The sequence below is a fragment of the Atractosteus spatula genome, chromosome 11 (assembly GCF_055471065.1).
Source record: "Atractosteus spatula isolate fAtrSpa1 chromosome 11, fAtrSpa1.hap1, whole genome shotgun sequence".
Lineage (NCBI taxonomy): Eukaryota > Metazoa > Chordata > Actinopteri > Semionotiformes > Lepisosteidae > Atractosteus > Atractosteus spatula.
Window position 1 is genome coordinate 6,140,958 of NC_142716.1, and position 21,518 is coordinate 6,162,475.

The 21,518-nt window shown below is 37.4% G+C and overlaps 1 protein-coding gene across 1 annotated transcript in view; it reads right to left on the reverse strand.

Moving 5' to 3' along the window:
* tnr (tenascin R (restrictin, janusin)) overlaps positions 1–21,288 on the reverse strand; it is a 39,248-nt gene extending 17,960 nt beyond the window's left edge. The window contains exons 1-10 of the mRNA XM_088927072.1: positions 20,814–21,288; positions 19,877–20,353; positions 12,847–13,110; positions 11,038–11,153; positions 6,600–6,750; positions 4,276–4,545; positions 3,731–3,916; positions 2,606–2,695; positions 1,873–2,136; positions 902–1,168 (exon numbers count right to left, since the gene is read on the reverse strand). Coding sequence (XP_088783198.1) covers positions 902–1,168; positions 1,873–2,136; positions 2,606–2,695; positions 3,731–3,916; positions 4,276–4,545; positions 6,600–6,750; positions 11,038–11,153; positions 12,847–13,110; positions 19,877–20,353; positions 20,814–21,288 — 2,560 coding nt within the window. The remainder of the gene's footprint in view (positions 1–901; positions 1,169–1,872; positions 2,137–2,605; positions 2,696–3,730; positions 3,917–4,275; positions 4,546–6,599; positions 6,751–11,037; positions 11,154–12,846; positions 13,111–19,876; positions 20,354–20,813) is intronic.
* Between the last annotated feature and the right edge of the window lie 230 nt (positions 21,289–21,518).

Genomic DNA, 21,518 nt, shown 5'->3' on the forward strand with positions numbered 1-21,518 from the left:
CAATGAAAATAAAACAGTGTAAAGTTTTTTTACCTGTAGAACAGATCAAATGTAGGAAAATTGTAAGCATAAATTGTTTTATCCTGCAGAATATGTTTCACATGAAGTGTTTTCTATACTATTGGGTGACAACCATTCCTCTGAAATGAGTTATTATAGGTCTGTGTATTGACAGGCCTTGGAGAAATAGTATCAGGCAGGTCTTTTTGTACAGAATTATGACCTTTGTATTGCCATAATTCGAGTAAGCTCTTGGTTATGATAATAAGTCTTATATCTCACACTGGCAGCTGCAAATTACAGCTCCCCCTTCCCTTGGTTAGAAATTGTAGTTACTTCCACATTCCAGGAGTGACAGTTAAGAGCGAATTACACAGAAAAGCCATCAATCCACTTTCTAACTGCTTCATCCAATTCAGGGCTGAGGTGGAAGTCGGAGTGTTGGGCAAGCAATGGGGGCAGGGCAGGGAACACCCAGGAGGGAATGCCAGTCCATCACAGGGCACACACAGACAGACATGCACTCACTCACAGTAGGGCCGATTTTCACAGTAGCCTAATAACCTTCTAGTATTTCTTTGGACTTACACAGAAAGGCATTTATTTAAAAAAAAGTGCATCTATGTTGAAGTTTTCATTGTAAAACCTGATAAATAAACATCAGAAATATCTCTTCCTTTTCTGATTGATCACTGCATTGACAAACCACTGATTAGGACTTGATCAAATAATTGTTTTTTGGAGAACCAAGTCTGGGGCTAGGGGGTCGCTAAGAAAGATTTTTGTCACTTTCTGTCCACACAGTACTTCATGAGATCTAGATACTCTACAATGCACAGATATCAGATATTTCAAATCATGCTGTACTGTACTGTATATCCTATTGCGTTTTGAGGTGTACCTGTGATAACTGAGCCTTCTACTGGCTCAAAGGTTTTAGTCCCTTGAACAGACACCAGGGTGACAATATACTCTGTGGATGGTTGCAGGCCAGTGAGAGTTGCTTGTGTCTTTGAGCCTTCCAGTGTGATCTCCATGGTCTTGCCATGGTCCTGGGGGTTGTAGTTTAAGACGAACATGTCAGCGGGTGGGGCGGGGGCACTCCACGCCACCGTCACTGTGGAGGAAGTGATGTCGGAGAAGTACAGCTGCGTAACCGGTCGGAATCCTGGAACCCAAAGCTTTTGGTCAAGGAGAATGCTCTTCATACAGTGTAAGCAGTTGAGTCTGACATTAGAAGGATTAGCACTTGCAAAGACTTAGCGTTCCGTCTGTTATGCAGGTGCAGCGCAGTGATTCATGACCAAGGATATGAAGGATGAGCAAGTGCGCAGAAGCTCGCTGCAATGGAACCTCTGTGGCACCTGAAGCATTGACTGCGCTGGCTACGGGATGGGGTTTCATGAGTTCGGTGGTGTACAGGATGCAAAACGCTCAGCAGCAGGTGAAGATGGAAGAGTGTCCATCAGAACGACAAATCTTGACATGGAGGTAGAGCACGACTCGGTTGTAGCAGGGAAGAAAGAGAAGCACCTGACTTGGCAGCAAGCGAGGAGAAATGCTGATGTTTGCATGGCGTATGCAAAAATGGCAATGGGGCAATGATGGGGAACCTAGGCCACACAGAAGCATGATTGCATTAGGGAATCTGATTCTTTGGTGCTCACCAGTTGAGACAACAGAGCTGGGAAAATGTTTTTTCACCGATTAAGATACTCTGTACTAGTGGATATTTTAAACTGTAGTTATTTACATATATGACATACAGAGTTGGCTTTGACACAATGCTAAACTGTCAAAATGTATGATTGGAAGGTCCTTATAATGTATTACAGAAGACAAGCAGAGATGCTGAAAATGAGTTTCTTGTACCTGTGAAAGCGTCGATGGTGGCTGCAGCACTCTGCTGCCTGCCTCGCTGTGCAGACACGGTTAGGGTGTATTCTGTGCCAGGCTCAAGGTCAGTCAGGGTCACTGCTGACTTGTCTTTAGACACTATCACCTCAGAGGTAACACCTGCGGATGAGGTGTAAGTAACTCTGTAGTTGTCAATGGGTCCGTGTACCTTCCCCCAGACCAAGGAGATAGTATTGTCTGTGGAGTCCGTCACTGTCAAATCCAAAGGGCTGTCAAGACCTTGAAGAATGAGTAAAAAATGTAGTTAGAAAATACAGATTACGATAAGGAGTATATTATTACCAATGCTGTTAAACATAAAGTCAAATGATTTGTGTACTGTAAGGAAATATATACAGTATATATATAATTAGTATATGTGACAGTGCAGAGGGGGAGGCACGTGGCAAGCACCGGCAAAAAGTCAATGCTCTGGGCGAGGGGAGAGAAGACCAGTGCATGAGGACAGTATTTCTACAGATTACATAAAATTCTACATGTAGCTTTGCCAGTCTGTTTATTTCTTGCATTGACAAGAAAGCTTTCCCCAAAAAGCAGAGTAATGAATCTAAAACTATTATTCCTTTACACATAGAAGATAGAGAAAAACAAATGCTTTATACAGTATGGTTTCAACATAAGTTGGCATATACGTAACAGAGCTACTCTTAGAACTATATTTTTTTGGATGCTGAATTAAATTTCTAACCTGTCCTGGCATTCATTGTCGCAGGGGCACTGAGATTGCCCCCTATAGTGGCTGATATCCCGATGCCATATTCTGTTCCAGGCACTAAGTCTGGAAAGAAAAGAAAATAAGTAATTGTGATAACAATATTACCCATAGCCATTATAAGGCAGTGTTTTAAAAGTCTGTCTTTTTAAGTAACGTGAAGTCATTCTAAGGTTTCACATATGCAAAGAGGAAGGATTTGGTGTTTCAAGGTGATTCTGTAAGTTGTGAATATTAAATGGAAATAATCAATAAGATAACTGAACTGTGGCACGTTATAGACGTTAAAGTACAATCAACTAGAGAGAGATACGTATGATCACATGGCCCAAGATGTAAAAAAAGAAAGAAAAGCTAAAAAAGCCTGACTGCCAAGAAGACATTCATTAAGGATGTTTTAAATACATCTAAATAATGAAAGACTGCAAATGAGCAATTTTAATCCATTTTGAGCAAACCCTTTTTAACAAATAAGTAAAACAAAAATCAATTTGACCACATCCTGCTTATCAGTTAACAGGAACAGCAAAAGCGGGCATCGATTTCCACAGATCTGGCGACAATGCACTTCAAAACCTGGATATATTCCAGGTCAGGCGCTTCTAGAGCATTTTTTTTTCTTGTAAGGATTGTGGCTTTCATTATTTTTTTTCAAAATGTCCTACCGAAAAAAAAAGAGTTGCTAACAGTGTTACCACCCAGTGCTACTAATGCACGGTTTCTTAAAAAAGACCATACATGCCGCCCGAAATATAAAGGAAATCACATTAAACTGAGATCTGAGTGAATAGTACTTAATGTACGATCTGTAATTGATCTTCAAAATATTTGTTGTGTGATTCTTGTAGAAGAAATTACTTAAAAACATAAATTAACAATGATGAAGCTATATTTGGTCAGCTAGAAAGTAGCTTGAATCAAGCGATTGGAATTAGTTTTAGTTGTGCTCCTATCCACATCTACTGTACGGTGCTCAAATTTAATAAAGAAGTGTCACTGTTACAAAATGAAGCGGAAAGAAAACAAGGATTTGATTACAAAACCTCATCATCGGCAGCTTCACTGACCTGAACCTGACCTTGTTGTTTTTGTCATTTATACCTGTTAATGTGGTTCTGGTCGTCAACCCATCATTCTTGGTGACAATGACTTCATGGTACTGGTCTCCTGCTAATGTGCTGTAAACCACCTTGTAATTCTCCACCTCAGCCTCACTATTGTCCCACTCCAGTTCCAGGACTCTGGAGGTTTTTGAGACAACACGCAGGTTCTTGGGGGCATCAATTTCTGCGAAAAGAAATAAAAATGAAAATACTGTTCTGAATCTATAAGACTGTCTTAGGAGTGGTTGTCTATTTTGTTGTCTGGTTTGATGGTAACCTGACCAAACAAGCATAGGATTATACAAAGCTCTCCTACAGTAAGTTTAACTATTGTTTTTATTGTATCAGTTAGCAAACAGAATCTAAAAAACTGACATTTACCCCAATGAATATATTGGGATTCACAAAAAAGGAACCACTTCCAGACCCCAAAAAAGTAAAGCAAGACAGAAAGTCAAACTATTTGCTCAAAATTGAGGTTAGGAATTGGTTGAGTAAGCACAGTAATACATACGCACAGTATTAGGTGAAGTCACGCCTTACCAGTTACAAATTCAATTGAAACAGCATTGCTCTCGTTCCCTTTCCGGACACCACTCACTGACACCTCGTAATGGGAGCCTGGCCTCAGAACCTGTAGAGAGTACTGGCTCAAAGTGGGCTGCAGTCTGAAGGTGGTCCTAACGCCCTCTCCATCGATCAGCCTGTACCTCAGAACAATCTGATCCACTTTAGCCTTAGGAGGAGTCCACTCAACAAAGGCTACTGTGTCTGAGACATCTCGAACCATCAGCTGGCTTGGCCCATCGATCACTGTGAACAACAGCTACTGTGAGCAGCAATTTTCATTGCATGCAGCTCCACACAGACAATTCTAGCAGTACAGAACAAACATCTAGGCATCCATCTATCCAGCCACCCAACCATTGTCAGAAAGCTGTTTATTCCTGGAAAAGGTCACACCAACCTGGTAGCACCAGGTTAAAATGTTGAGACTACAGCTTGGACTGGATGATGCAACTGTCCTATGTGTGAGAGCATTAGAAAACACTCTTTGCCACAATCAGTGACTGATGATGAAATTCTAGAAATTCTTAATTTTAAATATCTGGCTGCTTCAATCTGATGGTGTAACACACATACAACTGGATTGTATATTAGTATCCACAAACATAAATGGCCTGTCTTATATGTTTGTGTTGTTCCTGCCTACTGTTCATACAATGAATGTGTGTGTTAGCAAAGGGGGATAAAGATGGGGAATGCTTAGCTGTTACCTGTCATCTCTCTATGGAAATAAAAAAAACATTCACATCTCTGGGTGAAGTAAACAATTCACTATTTGCTTATATATAAAACATATAAAGATGCAGGATACATATATTAGATTTTTCTAAAATGATCTTTCCCCTTATACACTGCCTACTTGTGACTTCTCATTATTCTGCTTAATACCATAAAACATAGATCCTCTATGATAAGTACTTTGCCTGAAGCTGTTAAAAGCTGTACTCTTTGGGGGCCCAGTTGTAAGCTGTTAAGTTCAATAGTCAAATGTCAGAGAGCTGTCGATAGAAAATAACCTTTCTCTAAAGCTAATACAGAATTCAGTGCGGCAGTTCACCATAAAATACAGAATCAGCAGGGTAAGTTAGTTAAGGCAGCAGAAGTCTAATAACAAGGAAGTGTTAGCGCTTTCTGATTTAGAGGCCTGCTTATTATTGATGTCATCTAATTGAGATGAATCATAAATTAAAATATTAGTATTTTAATGTGGGTGATCAATAGTAGTGTGGGAGCTTTCAGCACCTCCCACACAGAGTCTATTTTTAAATATTATGCTGATCTGTGATTTTGTGACATGTTAAATGGCATAATCTTTTCCACTACATGAGAATTGTAGCATGAAAGAGTTGGAAAAAAATCTGGTTTAAAGAGCAAATTTAAGGCAAAGTTAAAATAAAAAGGTTAAAAATTACATTAAGAATAACATATAGAAATATATGTACTGATCATATAAAAACATAGATATCAATAGACATATCTTGTGGCTAAAGAAAACTTTGCTATTCAATCTTATTTTCTAATACGGAATAAATAAGGAAAAGGTTACTACAATATAGATGATTTTGTTTTGCTTCACAATCATTGGTAACTTTCTTGCAAGTATTTTTCATAATTACTGTATTGATAGGGTATGAATGTGAAATCTGAAATATCAGGTGTTATCTATATTGTATGTTGATGAACATATACAGTACAGTACTGTATATTGGATATCACAAATGAATCTTTCACCCTATTACCATTTCAATACACTGTGTTACTTTGAACAAAAACATTGTGCACTGAACTGCTGCATGCTTATTTCATACTGACTAGTGTTTATAAATAATGAAAATTGCTTTAATTGCAACCACCAGTGATTCTTATCACAGTGATTGTAAATGTGACTTGTACTGTGAACACTTAGTTTAAAGTGTTATGGAATCATTCAATTAAATTGAATCCTTCTTTCTTTTACTGACAGACTGAAGAATACTTGGTTGAACTATACATTAAGTATATAATTGCTCTAAGACTGACCCATTCATCACTTTGACATTTCCCATTAAATCTAACTGTACTAAAGTCTTCTTTAAAACTCTTGAAGGTTTTTTGGGGGTAATTATCATTCTTATATTCTTATCATTATAACGTTTTTGAATGACAGACAGATCAATAACTTATTGATTTTGTCCCACCCCAGTTCTCATCTGAGCTATTTCACTGTTAACCACAAAAATAACAAAAGTGGTTTATGCACTGATTTAAAACTGACTGAAAGGTCTACTTGAGACACACAAGTTCTAGAGGCCATCACTCACAAGTTGAGACAGTTGCTGACACAGGCGGGCTTCTAGCTTGGTCTTTTAGCGCAACCAAATTGACAGTGTACTCTTCCCCTGGCTTCAGGCCAGTCTGGTTGAATGAGGTTATGGTGCTTGGCAGTTGTGCAGTCATTCCACCTTCATTATCCTGAAAAAGGAAAACCTTTTTTATTCTTGTTAATATGTTAGTAACATTTACACCAATGCTTTTAACTGCATTCAATACTGAAATAAATTGGTGTGGTCATAACATACAGGTGTGAAAAACAGTTCATTTCCCCCTTGCCATTCATTCTTGCTTTAACATTTAGCTTTAACTTGTTTTAAAAACACATCTAATATGTCTTTAAATACATGTGTTCTTTCTCAACATTGTGCTTACTTCATATTTATAACATACCTCTTATACTTTATTAATTTTTTATTGAGACCTATCATTAATCATTATCATTAATCACCTATTAAAGCAGCAATTAAAGTCTTACCAGACCTTCTTTATGGTTTTCTTATGACTCTATTAAGTATTGTTTTAGTTCTCTAAAACCTCAACTTTCAGCTTTAGGGTCAGCAAGGCACATCTCTATATTCAGTGTTTAGAATTTGGAATTGTTGCTATTTGGAAACCAATGCTGAAAGTAAATACTTGTGATGTCTACATTCTACTTGGTTAATGCAGTGCCATTAACAGACCTTAGCTTTTATTGTTTATAAAGAGGCTGTGAGATTATTTGAAATGTTTTTAAATAAGAAACAAGAACAAACATATTCCTTATAACAGAGAATGTAAAAACATCTCCCGCGTCACATATTACACAGGTAGTATTAATGGACTGTGGAGACTTGGGAAAGGAAATTTAAGGAAAATTTGGGTTTTTACTGCAGTTAAACCTCTACTGTGACCTTTAAAAGAGCTTAGATAGCCATTCCCTAGTAACTCACCTCAAAAAATGGTAGACATTCTGGTCTAACCTGACAAGCTGTTGATATTAATACATTTGTCGATATTGATATTAAAAAGTTGCGATTTTAAAAAGAACATTTTGTGTCAAAAGTAGGAAGCACACATTTTCTTATAAAATATTTTTAAAACAAAACTATCATACTTGCAGAACTAATTGTGCACATATTTAATCATCCTTAATTTTACAAATAATAACACCTACAATACTGTATATAGTGTATACACATAGAAAAAGTGCAGGTTTGCATTACATTGCCAAAACTACCACATTCCCAAAACAAGAAACTAGCATCCATCTCTGTGCCAATGCAGTCAGTTCTAATTTATATACCTTCACCTTGACGTGTATTCAATTCTTCCTTTTTCAGTTTGTAACTAACAAATGTTCAATACTGCTTTCAAAAATGCTAGATCTCCCACTGTATTCAGTGCTTTGAAGTTATTATGACACTCCAGCTAGAGTTGTTGCCTGTGGCTAGTGTACTGGATGGACTTGACACCATAATTTGATCAACTGCATTGAGACTATGACATACCTCGAAGGAAAATCTGAGACAAGACATGTAAGACATTTGTTCTGAACATAGCACTTGTCTGGACAGTAGAAATTGTGATTAGAACATAATTCAAACATATCATATTATTTAACAGGACAAGATTTCTTATACTTTCTTAAAGGCAAAAAATCTAAAAAAAAAGAATGACTTCAGAGTTCTTGAGGTAATATTGTTCGCAAGTGATACCCTCACCAAAGAACGTGGTGTGACATACAGTACAATAAATATTTGCTGTCTCACTGCAACCAGATGTGTATCTGTGGTTCCTGGAAGCTGAAATGGTAAATTATAAAATAGGTTTTGTGGAGTAAGCAGAGTTTCCAGCACAAACACACCCAGTGGGAACACAGTGACACCCGACTCAGCAGTGTTTCTGGTGAGAAGCTGCAGCTAGAAGTAAAGTAAATGAGACAAGAGAGGGTGCTGCATCCATGACAGTCAGGAAAGCAAAGATAGTGGAAATTGGAAGGTTTCATTTTGTAGCATGAGTGCCTTAACAGAGGGAGCTAGTGGGCTGTTGTATCAATGTTTCATCACATCCTTGGTGCACTTCGGTGTGAAATAGCTAGAAAAAGACTTTAGAATAAGACTAGGGCAGTTATTGACACTTTATGACAAAATTGCTCAGCTTCTCTAAAGTTTAGAAGTTAGTTTGGAATTCCAGAATCAATCCAAAACAAAGTGGTTCTTCTGTGGTGAAATAACAAGCATGTTTCACTGTAATTTCCAATATGAAGTGTTGAAGTATACCGTGCAGAAATTGGGCTTTTTGATTTTATTACAATTATGTGGCATTTTAAGATTTTATATAGATTTTCAACACATGCACTATGCTATTCTTTAATGTTTATTACAAACTCTGTTAGAGAAACAGCCTTTTGAGTTACCATTTTAGTTTTTCCTCTCTGCTTAACCACTATTAAGCCTGCTTTTGCACTGTCTGCAAGAGTGAAATTGTGGGACAGTTCCATGATTTGGACTTACTGTATATCCACTGGGAAAAGACTAAAAAAATGTAATTTCACAAGTGACAGGAGCTGGGTTTCAGCTTCTCTCTTCAGGGACAAAGGATTACTGAACCTGCTGGGCCATTTTACTCCAAACAGCATTCCTTTCAAAACAATAGGCAAACATTTTTCAATGTTCGCACTGCTATTATTGTATAAAGAACAACTGATTTATTTAGAATGTACAATATTATATATAAAGTATATACTGTGCATCATCTCTACTTTCATCTTAAAGAACAAAGGCACCTACAGTAGCACTTACCTTCTCCTTACCACAATATTCCTCTTTAGTATTCAAGTCAGTTGTAAGCTTTTTGAATTTGTATTCGTAGTATTTCCGCCTTTCTAACACAAGGTTTTAAAATCTTTTCTGTGATGTTTTAGTGATGGAGCGCACTATTGTTTTCAGGGATTCAATGCCAATGACCCTAATATTTCTAGCCTAAAAAAATATTCTACAGATATTGAACAGCTGACAATCTCATTTATTAGGCTAAAACTGAGCTGAAAAAAGCTACTATTTACAGTATAGCTTTCGAGAGTAAAGAACCTTAAAATAAGAATAACAAATAGCCTGTTCCAATATTTTTGTTTTAAAAAAAGCCAAAACATTGATCAGTCTGGGCTTCTTATTATATTCTATATAATAAAAGAGATCAAATGCTAGGGCATTATGGGAATTCATACATTAATTCAGTTTTTTCCAGTATGCAAATACAATTAGAATTCATTGAAAAGATTATTTGCATATATCAAGTAGAAATTCACTTGGATTTAAAAAGAAATATATATATATACGCATTAACAGTGCACCCCTGGAGACAGAGAGACAATGAAATGTCCAGAGGTTTTCTTTACAAATCCACTAGAGCCTCACATTGCCTTTTGTTAAAAAAATAGCTGTAGATAATAGTAATTTGCTCCTGCACTGCACATCATAATGATGTCATTGTGAAAGACTAGTCGTGCCACCTGATGCCATCAATTGTTCTGCTACTTCAAAAGAGGAAATAAGCAATTGTCAAACACAAAGCAAGCAAGGCTTCTGCTGTGGAGTTTTGTTTTCTCCATTCATTTGCAATGCATATGACTGGAGCTGACTGTGAGTTCTGTACTTCATAGTAAAATAAGAGTGTTGTGAATTGACACTGATCAAAATGTAGACCTGTAATACAGTGACATAGATTCTCTCTCCAAGGTAAATGTCACAACGTGCAGGAAAAAAATCAAACTGGTTTGTTTTAGTAGAGCTATGGTAATCAACAGAAACGTACAACTGTATGTAGAACCGAGAATCACATGTAACTTTTTACAACACTGGCAATCTGCAAGCACCCTTCCAAAAACAAAACGAACAACAATATAAATGGAAAAAATATTAATGGTGGTTGAAGCTGCATTACAACTGTCACCTGAGAGTCAAAATTAATTATGCACGGACATTCACAAAGGTCACACTTTGAAATCCCACTAAATTCACTGTTCAAATGAATACCAATTTAAAAAAAAGGAAAATATTTTTCTATAACAGCAGGTGAGCAATTTCATGTTAAAACATAACAAAAACAAATGCTTACAGGAATATTGGTTGCATTACATGAGCTATGGAACATTAGATGCATATTTCCTTGGATTTTGTGTATTCTTAACTCTAATCAAATAAGAAAAGGTCAGATCATGCTACAGGTCCCCAAGTCACCAGATGAATCCCACCCTTTAGAGAGACTATAAATTGCTAATTGAAATGTTGGATAATGTAAAATTGGACTCCGAGGTCACAAGAATGAAATAAACTGCTTGCTGCAAGTATATGTACTGTATATATATTCACTCATATAGTAATTCCCCTCCTGTAATAAAGTTGTGTCACAAACAAATTCTTGTTTTACTACCTCAGTAATTCTTACCTTCGGAATGAAGCTAATTTCCCAGCCATCAAAAGAGTAAGAAAATGGTTCCCACTGCACTTCCACTGATGTCTCAGTGATGGATTTGAAAAGTAAACCTTCTGGAGTGGAGAGATCTATAAGGCAACAAGAGATATATTATCGGTCTCCATCTTCTATATGCTCAATCAATCAGCTGTGAGGCCCATCTTATTCCCAGGGGATGGATGTAGGCAGCGGCTTGCAGGGGAATATGTAAACCATGTGCTGTTTTACCTCAGTGCTTGTGGTATTTGGGGATCAGTTTTTTAAAAAGTCACTGACTGTGCTGCATATACCGGGAGAATGAAAGAACTATTCATCTGTTTCCAATCCGGTTTGTCATTGTTAAACACGGCTGAAGAGCAACATTTCAACTGAAATCTTATTATTTTCTTACAGGAGCTTCTTTTGAGTTTTCAGTTACAGTACAAAGTAATTACATCTACAGTATCCATAAAACGATGACCTTATTTAATCAGCATTTCTTAGATTTTGGATTCTGGATTTTCTAATCAGTGCCTATCTACTACAATAAAGATTTACCTTCTGCACTTCTGCGTAATCGTTAGTTTTAGCTCAACTCTTAATTTACAATCGACACAGCAGTAGTGCAACATGGCAATACATCAGGATGATGTGGGAGGAATCCTCATATGACAGCATTTAAGGTCTTAGCAGTATTACCTCAAAACTCGTTTCATTATCACATTTATTCACAAATTCACAAATAATCACAATTATTTTAACCTGTTAAGGAAAGTTAATAACAGTAAAGAAAATACCTAATTCATTTGTAATTTTCTTTGTTATCTTTCAATTAGTAACAATCTAAGGAATCACATCGCTGATGACTGTAACAGAGGCCAAAAGCACGAGGTAATTTTTGACAAAATGCCCAACTTGCCCATATGGAACAGTTAAACATTTGTAGTTAAATGGAATTTTCCATTTCAGGATACCGCTTTGAATGTCACTGACAGGTCTCGGATCAAAAAAACATGCCCACAAGCATGTCTGCATGCCAGATTGCCAAGATGGTGTTTCACACACCAGGTGACAGATGTTTCCCCATTTCACAGTTGGCAGACTTAGGGCATTTTCCTTTAAGGTATATTGTGCCGACAAAGTTCATCTGTGTCACATTTCCCGATCAAATATGTTAGTAGCATGTTTGTTTTCATAACATTCTACAAAGAGTTCTGCTCTTTTATTCGAAAATCAAAGCCTCTGACAAAAGAGTAGAGTTTTTTTTTGGCTGTGATAAAAGCAAAAATATCTGGTAAAAGGTGTCACATAAATAAAACCCACAGGCCAGTACAAAACAACAGGAATTGTAGACTGCGTACCTTTTTACTTTCTCCATTTTAAATAAATACTAAATGTGTCCATTGTTGTTTCCCGGGAACAATTAGCTGAGTTGAAGTATACGATCCATAAAGGATGTCTGCACAGAAATGCTGAATTCTGTTGTTTTAAATGTTATTCCAAGAACACAGCCCTCCCTAACCTACCCACCTCTGCAGTGCAAGTACATTAAAGAGAAGTTAACCTTTTGCTGGCGATAAAACTATGGCTTGATAATTAATTAAACTGCTTTATCAAAATACATCCCTTAACTAAATTAATGAAATGACGCATTTAGCTATAGAATGAACTTATCTATTATCTACAGATATTTGTTATCTATCTATATGATATAGAAGTGCAAGGAAGTATTTCCTATGGTACACCTACCTACCATATGGCTAGAAAATAAAAAAAAAATCTAAACAGAAAAAGTGTGCTTACACATGGAGACCTGGATATTAACCGGAACGCTGAGCATGTCGATGAGCACAGCATACACATTGATATTATATTCGATGCCAGGCTCCAGCTCCTTGATGGTGGTGCTGGTAGTGTTTCCAGGCACCCTTAACTCCAGCTGGACTCCTCCTGGGGTGGTTGGCACATAAGTAACGAGGTAGTCAGTCACTACAACAGAGCCGTCCCATTCCAAGTCAATGGTGTGTTCTGTGATTCCCACCACTCTGAGCTTCATAGGAGGTGCAACTGCAATAAAAAAAACAAACAATAATGCATTTAAAGAACCTGAAATAACACTCGGTAAATAAAATAAAATCTCTTGCACATTAAATCAATTTTACAAAACTTAATAAAAACATATCCGATTGTATTTTTGCACTTTTCAGTAAAAATAACAATTACTATAATTCATATTTATATAGATGTAACATGATTATAATTATTCACTTTTCATAATGCATTCATTGTTCCTTTAGAATCTCATAAGTATTGCCATTGATTTTTGAAATGACTGAAACAATCAAAGGGTCATAGAGTCTCATAGATCGTATACTGTATAGTCTCTCTCCATCCTTGTTTGGAATGCAGACAGGGCCCAGAAATTACTTGTTTAAATAAATCTGAGCTATGTAACTGTGACTTGGAATCCCCAAACAACGACACACAGTTGGCTGACTCTAGTGTGGTGGCTTAGACATGAGTCAGTTTCTCCTCAGTTTGCTATACAACAGCAAGCCTTGTGTCTTGTAGGGTCTCTGCAAGCATGCACTGCAATCACTGAGAGCTGCATCATTTCTCCAGTTGACACTTAAATCTACTGTTTGTGTACAGGGCATGAAGAGTCACAGAAAGGCAGGGGATGTTCCAGAGGAAACAAGCAACCATTATGCTCGTGAGCTGTTGCAGAAAATAAGTAAATGAGCAATCAACAATAATTCAGGGTATAAGAAGAAAATTATAAGTGACTCCAGATAAAATTACAAAACGAAAATCTGGAATTATGGTTAACTCTTGCCCACAAAAGAGTCCCCTCAAAAAAGCAAAGGGAAAGTCTACTGTGTCTTCAAATCATGGGAAAGCTTGTTGAATAGGAAATAATAAGTTTCTTTGTGAGAAATAATCCAGCACCTTGATGACTTAATCAGATGTGGAGCACTAGAAAGCAAAATATAGTGTCTAACTATTGTAAAAATCAATGCAATTGCCCTTAAACAAATGAAAAATAAAGAAGGCTACAGTGATTTACATATACTGCAATTGCAAAGCACTGATATAAGTGTTCTGCTTAAATGCCCTTGGACAAAGTTAGAGTATTTGCTGTCCATTAATCATAAATGAAGTAGAGAAGAACTGGGAGCACATTTACTTGGAGGTTTAGGGTCAACATCTAGGCAAGCAGCCAGCACCAGCAGACGCAAAGTAGGACCCTCTCTGAGCCAAGAAAGGTCGATTTTAACAACTCATCGAACTAGTCATTTAAAAGTCAAATGTCTTTCTTTAGCTTAAGAAAAGGCTTGAACTGTATAATGACTACATTTTGCAAAGCCAAAAAATCAAAGGTGTTTCAGACTGATCCCTGGGCCATCAGAAAGCATCAGCAGAGATTGAGGTATTATGGTATACGAGTGGGGAAAAAAAGAATATTAAAATGCCCCAGAATTTGAAATTTTATTAAAATAAATTGATGAGATTGGAGGTTGCTCTTGATAAAATACGGGAACTAGTATCGATTGGATTGCAAAAACGTAATACAATTTAAATTATTTTATGGCATATTTTCCAATTCCTAAGAAATGATCTGTTTCATAATCCTTACAAGTACTTGGTATGGCAGCATTGCATATCCATTTTTTATTTGCTAACCTGCAAGACCACATGAAAGAGCAGAAAGTTTGATTTGTAAGAATGCCATTTCTTAAGAGGACAAGCCCTGTATCTGTGAAACACTATTGGGATTGCAATGTATTTCAACTGTATAACATATGCATGTTAAATGAAATATACAATAGGATTCTGAAAATATATATCACAAAAAAGATTTATGTATCATGGTATACTCAGTGTTGTATCAAAATCTGAAATGTAGAAATGTACACAAATTTACAAATCAAGTATTGTACTTAGGGTTGGTGTAGTTTTACAGTCCATGTTTTTTTTTAGAAATTCTTAAAATAATTACACCACATTGGAAAACAGTGGTTAATGTATTTCGTATTTCTGGAAAAATATTGCAAACAGTCGTCTATCACCTTCATGCTTACAATTTCAGTATCATCTTTTGCAGCATAAACATTTCTACTGTGTTTCTCTATCGGCTGACAATGTAGATCACAGGTATCCTCCGCCACAGACAGGCAGAGAAGATGAAGAGACATATCTTGGCAGGCACGTTTCATCAGTTCCTTTACGTAAAAATGATTTTCAGCCAACTCAGTTGTCTGGTGTTGGATTAGTGCTTTAATCTACTCCAGGGCAGAGGGAATGACTTGTTCCATTGATCACTAAACTGTGTGACATGCAGGGTAGAATGAATTGTCCGTAATTGTTCAGGGGTACATAATTTTATGTTAAAAAAGAAATTATTCAAAATGATGTGCCATATTAATTAGTCTTTTGTTGGGTAATGTCATTGTACCATTCATCATGCTAGAACCGGTTATTGCACCATGAAAATGATTACCATACCCCACCACTTTTGTGCGTAAAACAAAGGAGACCATTAAACATTTTGTTGGTTTTCTTCAGTTTGTTTTTCTCTGAGATTTTTTAAATACAGTGAAATGATGTGGCTGCCAATCAGATTCATGTCATTCTGAGAAGTCTAAGCAGTTTACTCAATCTCTGACATTTTGTCTGTCACTTAAAACCAAAACACTGTAATAATTAGTTTATTGGTTTTTGATGTCCATTAATCATCAGTCTTTCTGCCCTTGAATGTTTAAGTAATGATCTTTGAGTTATTTGTACTCTTTTTGTCATAGCACTGTCTATGCGTACAAAGTTAAACCACAATTTGCATCAACCTTTAATCTTTGTGTTGTATCATTCTGTTAAAACACTTAAATATTCAATTCCAATCAACATAAAACAAATTAAACCATTTGAGACTCTGTAATTGCATGAATGGTACTGTATATTTAATTGCACAAGCACAATTAGTTTGTTAACACCTGAATTCTTTTTCACTTGCTTCATTATCCCTATTATTTCATATTATAGATGAAATAATATGAAATAATTTTCAAGAGAGTTAAACTGACTACAATTAATATCTTTTGGCCCCACTGGCCAAAATTCAGTTGCACATGTTCATGTACAGTATGGAACACATGAAGCAAGTTTTCTATTGCTGTGGTTAACTCATTTGCAAGTTCGGTTGTATTAAGCAGACAGCTTTGGGAGCATTTATTATATCATTATACTGTATTTATAAATCTCATTTGCTCTGCACTCACATGTCTACTCGTTACAATTATGTTCAGGTTCAATCATTTCTGTTGGATGTTTCATTTCCTTCAGTGCTATCTTGTATACTGGTCTGCTATGCTGTACCAAGAACATTTAAGTATTTTAACACCATGACTGTGTTCAGCAGCACACTTTTTAATCTCCGACCAAAGACAGATTTCATACAGTAAATAGAATTTTCTTTTGTATCTTTAAGGTGAATTAGCTCCTCATTTGAAGTCGATCTTGTAGCTGGTGCCTTTGCCATGCTGAAGAGGCATCTGTTAACTTTCCTGTAAATGCTGTGGAAATTGTAGAGTGGCTCTGAAAAATGCGTGTTTGAAGGAAAGCATACATATTCCTCATTATCTCACAATGTGTGAGGATGTGTTTAAAAATAAAAACTATTAAGCTTTCCAGATCAATAAATAAATTGTGTGCTTTTAAACACCTCTTCCAACGGCTTTTGTTTTCCATGTAAATGGTCCCTAAAATTAGAGGTCAGAAGAGGAAAAACAGCACTTGTCTGTTACAATGCTTTTACAGCTCTTGACATTCAGTCATTTTGAATATAAATAACACTTCTATGGTATTACTGGAGACAAGGGAATAATTTTTTTTAAGCTCTCCCTCTTGCATGAGGTATTATTACAGAAAATGGACTATTAGGGACTGGGGCACTCTTTTTACAAGATGTTATTTTGCTCTTTGAATTCATTATGCATGTATGTATTCAGGATTTTATTTTTTTAAATGGAATAATTTTAAACACTGCTAAAATAATTACATATACTGTATGTGAAAAGACTACTAGCTTAATTGTGCCTGCTGTCTATGCTTCTCCTTCTGTGCAGTGATCTTGTCAGAAAGGCAGTATACAATGCTGACAGAATGCAGTGACAGGGGAGGAGGGGAAGAGCTGGTGTTTGCACTGAATGATAGCTAACTTAACTTTTTTTTAGCAACGAACTTATGCCAATTTTCAAAAAATGTCAGAATCCCCATTCTCAAAAACACAAAACAATCTGGAACCCTTTTGTTAAGGAAATTGCCAGTTACTTTAAAAATGTACTTCTTAATCTCTTGATATTAAAAGTATGGTACTATGTGTAATCAATTACGATATAATCGCTGTTACATCGACAAAGTTAACATAATAACATCTTTGCAGTCTGCTTTTAAAAATGATGGAAATTGCAACTTAAGTGTCTATCACAAGAAAAAGGTTTAGAAAAGGAATAACTGTCTTTTGTCTAAGAAAAAAACAGATAATTAGACATTTAAAGGAGCACTGCTGTCTCTGTATGTCTGTTTACATGAAGGTGGCAAAAAATAATTGAAATAGGTGAACATTGACAGTAGTGTCTTGGGAAAAAATTAAAATAGGTAAATTCCTTTAATTGAGATTAAAGCTATAAGTACCTATTTTGGAATAAAAGCACATATTTAAAAGGAACCATTTTTGTTCATTATCGTCATCTTTATTTTATACAGTATATTCTGACATAAATTCACATTTCTATGTTCTTTGAAAAACAGCGATTTACTAATAGTGCGAAGTAATATCTGAAGATTGAACAATGCAATTATGACATAAATGGTATTGCTTTTTCCTACTGCTAAATTTTCTAACGCAGGTGGCACAATCCTTTGCATATGCGACGTTGTTTCCATAGTTTCATTTTTCTAGTGGAATCTCAGAAGAGGGATTTTTCAGTGCAAGCTAAACCCCATAAATAGTGTTTGTTATTGAGCTGTATAAAGCATAACACTGCCAAGAACCTCAAAGTGCCTGTGTACTGCCTAGTAAATGAACAGTGTTTTTTTTCTGATTATCTCCCTCTGATCACACTTCCCCTACTGTCTTCCCACTGACTCTAATGAAATAACCACAACCTGCTTCACAAGCAACACAGTGAAAGCCCTGATTATACCAAGCTTTAGCTTTTTATGCCAAGAAACTTAACACTTTCAGAAGACAGTTGTCCACAGTTGCATAACAGAAGAGAGCCTTGTGCTCCTGGATCTTTTCTGAGAGCTGTCTGAACCTGACTAAGGACAGATTCAGCTACCATCTGCAATATCTGCTTATAAGAGCCTCTATGAGAGAATGTTACTTTTAGATACAAGTGCAATTTTTGTCAAATAAATGTAACTCCACCCAAACATAGCAGAAATAAAGCTTTTGTTTGTTAAAAGCATCCCATTCTATAATGTGATTCTAATAAGCAACCAATTACCAACTGGTGTTTTTCTTCTCTGCAGGACAGTTCGTTGCAAAAGAAGCACAAACTGAGTAGACATAAGAGCAGCTACAAATGAGCTTCAACAACATGACTGTATAGCTTGTTCCATACTTTCAAAACCTTTTGTTTACAGAAGTATCTCCTGGTGTCGGTTTTAGATCTTCTTCTATATAGGAAGTACATTTAGATGTAAAAAAACAGCACGTTGTACTTGTATGTATGACTTGCAAAAAATGTGTATGCTTCTTAAAAAATGCAAAGCCTTTAATGGAAGTCAAAGAACATTTGCTCCTAATAAAGTGAAACAACATCCATACCCTAGCATTAGCTACTTGACTTCTTTTTAAAAATGTAAAGTGCTAATTGCTATTTTGTGCCCACCCAATTTGTTGACACCAGCACTTTCTTAGCAACAAAACGTGCTAGCTGGGTCAAATGACCTTTTCTCTTTTTGGACCTTCCTTATGGTCTTATGATTCAACTTTATTTCAGCAGTACCTGTAGCTCATGGGAGAATAAGGGTCTGTGGAGATGTTCCTCCAAACATGCACAGCTGTCAGCACCACTTATCATTTGACATACTGTCAGCTCCACAGTGTCTAACAGGAGAATGAACACCAAATGGAGGTGCAGTGCATCTTTTATTAAGATTACTGCTGCCTGCAGGGGCCTGACAGGTCCCTGGATTCACTTGTGCAGTAAAAGCTTGGAAGCCCTTGGCAGACTAAAGCTCACCCCCCACTCCAGATCTGCTCAGCCAACTGTGCTGTATTACCTGGGGAATCCCAAGCACAATTAGTGAAAGACATGGCCCATACTCGACCAACAGCTGTATTGCTCCTGAAATAGGCAGGGGAGTGCCAAATTCTCAGACTGAATATCTACCACATTCTTTCTTGGAAAGACATCAGTCCCATTTTTAAAACTTTGCTTCATTCTTCAACTTAATAACACTAGTTATCATCAACATCTCGTTTTGGATAGTGGCACAGTAGATTTCTCTCCCAGTAGGCAAAGTCATTTCAGGAAAGCTATTTTTAACCAACTGTCTGATTGGTTGGTAAGATGTTGGTAAAAACAGGGATTTAACTGCATTTCTTTCAAAGACTTATCAGTTCTAATTTAATTTACAACTGAAGAAGGTCAGAGCGCTGTGTCTCTTTTCTTTTCAGCATGGAATAAACTTTTACTTGCTCCTTTGCAGCCTACTCAGGCTGACGTGGCTACCTACTTGACCTAATTTAATTTACTTTAGATGAAAACACAGAAATATACAGCGCTTCGAGTGCTTTGAGTTCTACCACTCAGTTCTGCCTTACCTGACGAACAGTCTTCACCCACATAGCCTTCGTCACAAACACACATGCCTTCCTTGCAGTGTCCTTTCTGGCTGCAGTCGTTGAGGCAGGTGACCTGGGAGCAGTCTTCGCCAACATAGCCATGCTTACACCGGCAGGTCCCATTCAGGCACGTTCCTTGGTCTGAGCAATCGTTGAGGCAGCGGGTCTCAGAGCAATCCTCCCCAGAAAAGGCCTCCTCGCAAACACACTCGCCGTCGATGCACAGCCCCCTGCCGCTGCAGTCTTCCGGGCAGCGGGTCTCCGAACAATCGTCTCCAGTGAAGTCTCGGTCACAGACGCACTCCCCTTCCACGCACGTGCCTTGGCCTGAGCAGTCGCCCGGGCACCGCGGCTCAGAGCAGTTCTTGCCGGTCCAGCCCTCGTCGCAGACACAGCCACAGACATCCATGCTGAAGTTTCCATGCCCACCGCAGTGGGGGACGTAGTCCAGCCGGCCTGGAGAAAAAAAACAAACAATTAAGGACCGATGCTGTGGCCTTCATCCTTCTCCACCAGCTCAACCAACCTTTTCATTTTACCACTTATTAGGCACTAGGTGTTCGATTTGTAATGTCTACATTGTATGGCGTTGTCTGATGTACTGTCGGCCGCTGTACCATGCAGGTCGTGAGAGATCAGAAGGAATAAGAATTCAAATGGACATATGGCAATAAACTCCTCTACTCTACTACTCATCTAACTTAATTTTAGCCCGATTCTACTTTTCTAGTCTCACCCACTGCAACTTTGGATAAAGCTTGGATATGTTTAGATCTCACGTGACTTGAAATTAATTGAACATGTGAAGTGGGGGTGGGGAGCATAGATAAAGGCTTTGGTATAATGTGCTTTACGTTGCCTTGGCAAAATAGCACTATAATGCAGACTGTTGCCATAGCAGGCCTTCTTAACTTACCTACTGCTGCACTTTCCCCACAGCAGCTGGAGGTGCACTGCGCTCTCAGCAGAGACACTTCCCTCTCCAGCATCTCAATGCGGTTAGCCAGCTGCTGGATGGTGGAAGCACCAGGGCAGGCACAGGCTTGCTTGGGAATGTTAATGCGGTGGGTGAAGGTGACCTGGTTCTCTCGGTCTGCTGTCTGCTCAGTGTACTGTGTGGCCCCCCCTTGCTCTTCGACTTTCACTCCATGGCCAGGTGCCGACTCTAGGTCAACAGAGCAGAGGGACTCCAGAGGTACATTAATGTTGTACACGTGATTGAAGACCACTGGCTGCTCCTTCATGGGAATACTTTGGTTGGCAAGATGGCCCTCGATCTCTGCTGTGTCTCTCCTGACTCTAGTAGTTTTCACAACCAGCCCTCCATCAATAGGGATTATAAGGACACCCAGAAGAACTGCTGTGAAACTTAAAAGCCCTTTTCTGGTCATTTTGCTCCCACGTTGAATAGTCTTGTTAAAATTGGACGGCAAGCATACGAATGCACATTCGAGATGTTGTGGACTTCAGATCTCTTTTCAATCTAAAAAAAGAAAGATGAACAACAAGCAAAGACATTAAACTCCTTATATCTATTTAGATATTTGAATATTCAGTATATATTATGATTTGGCGGAATAGAATTGTCCCTGCTCTATAGACTTACATAAGATGCATTGCA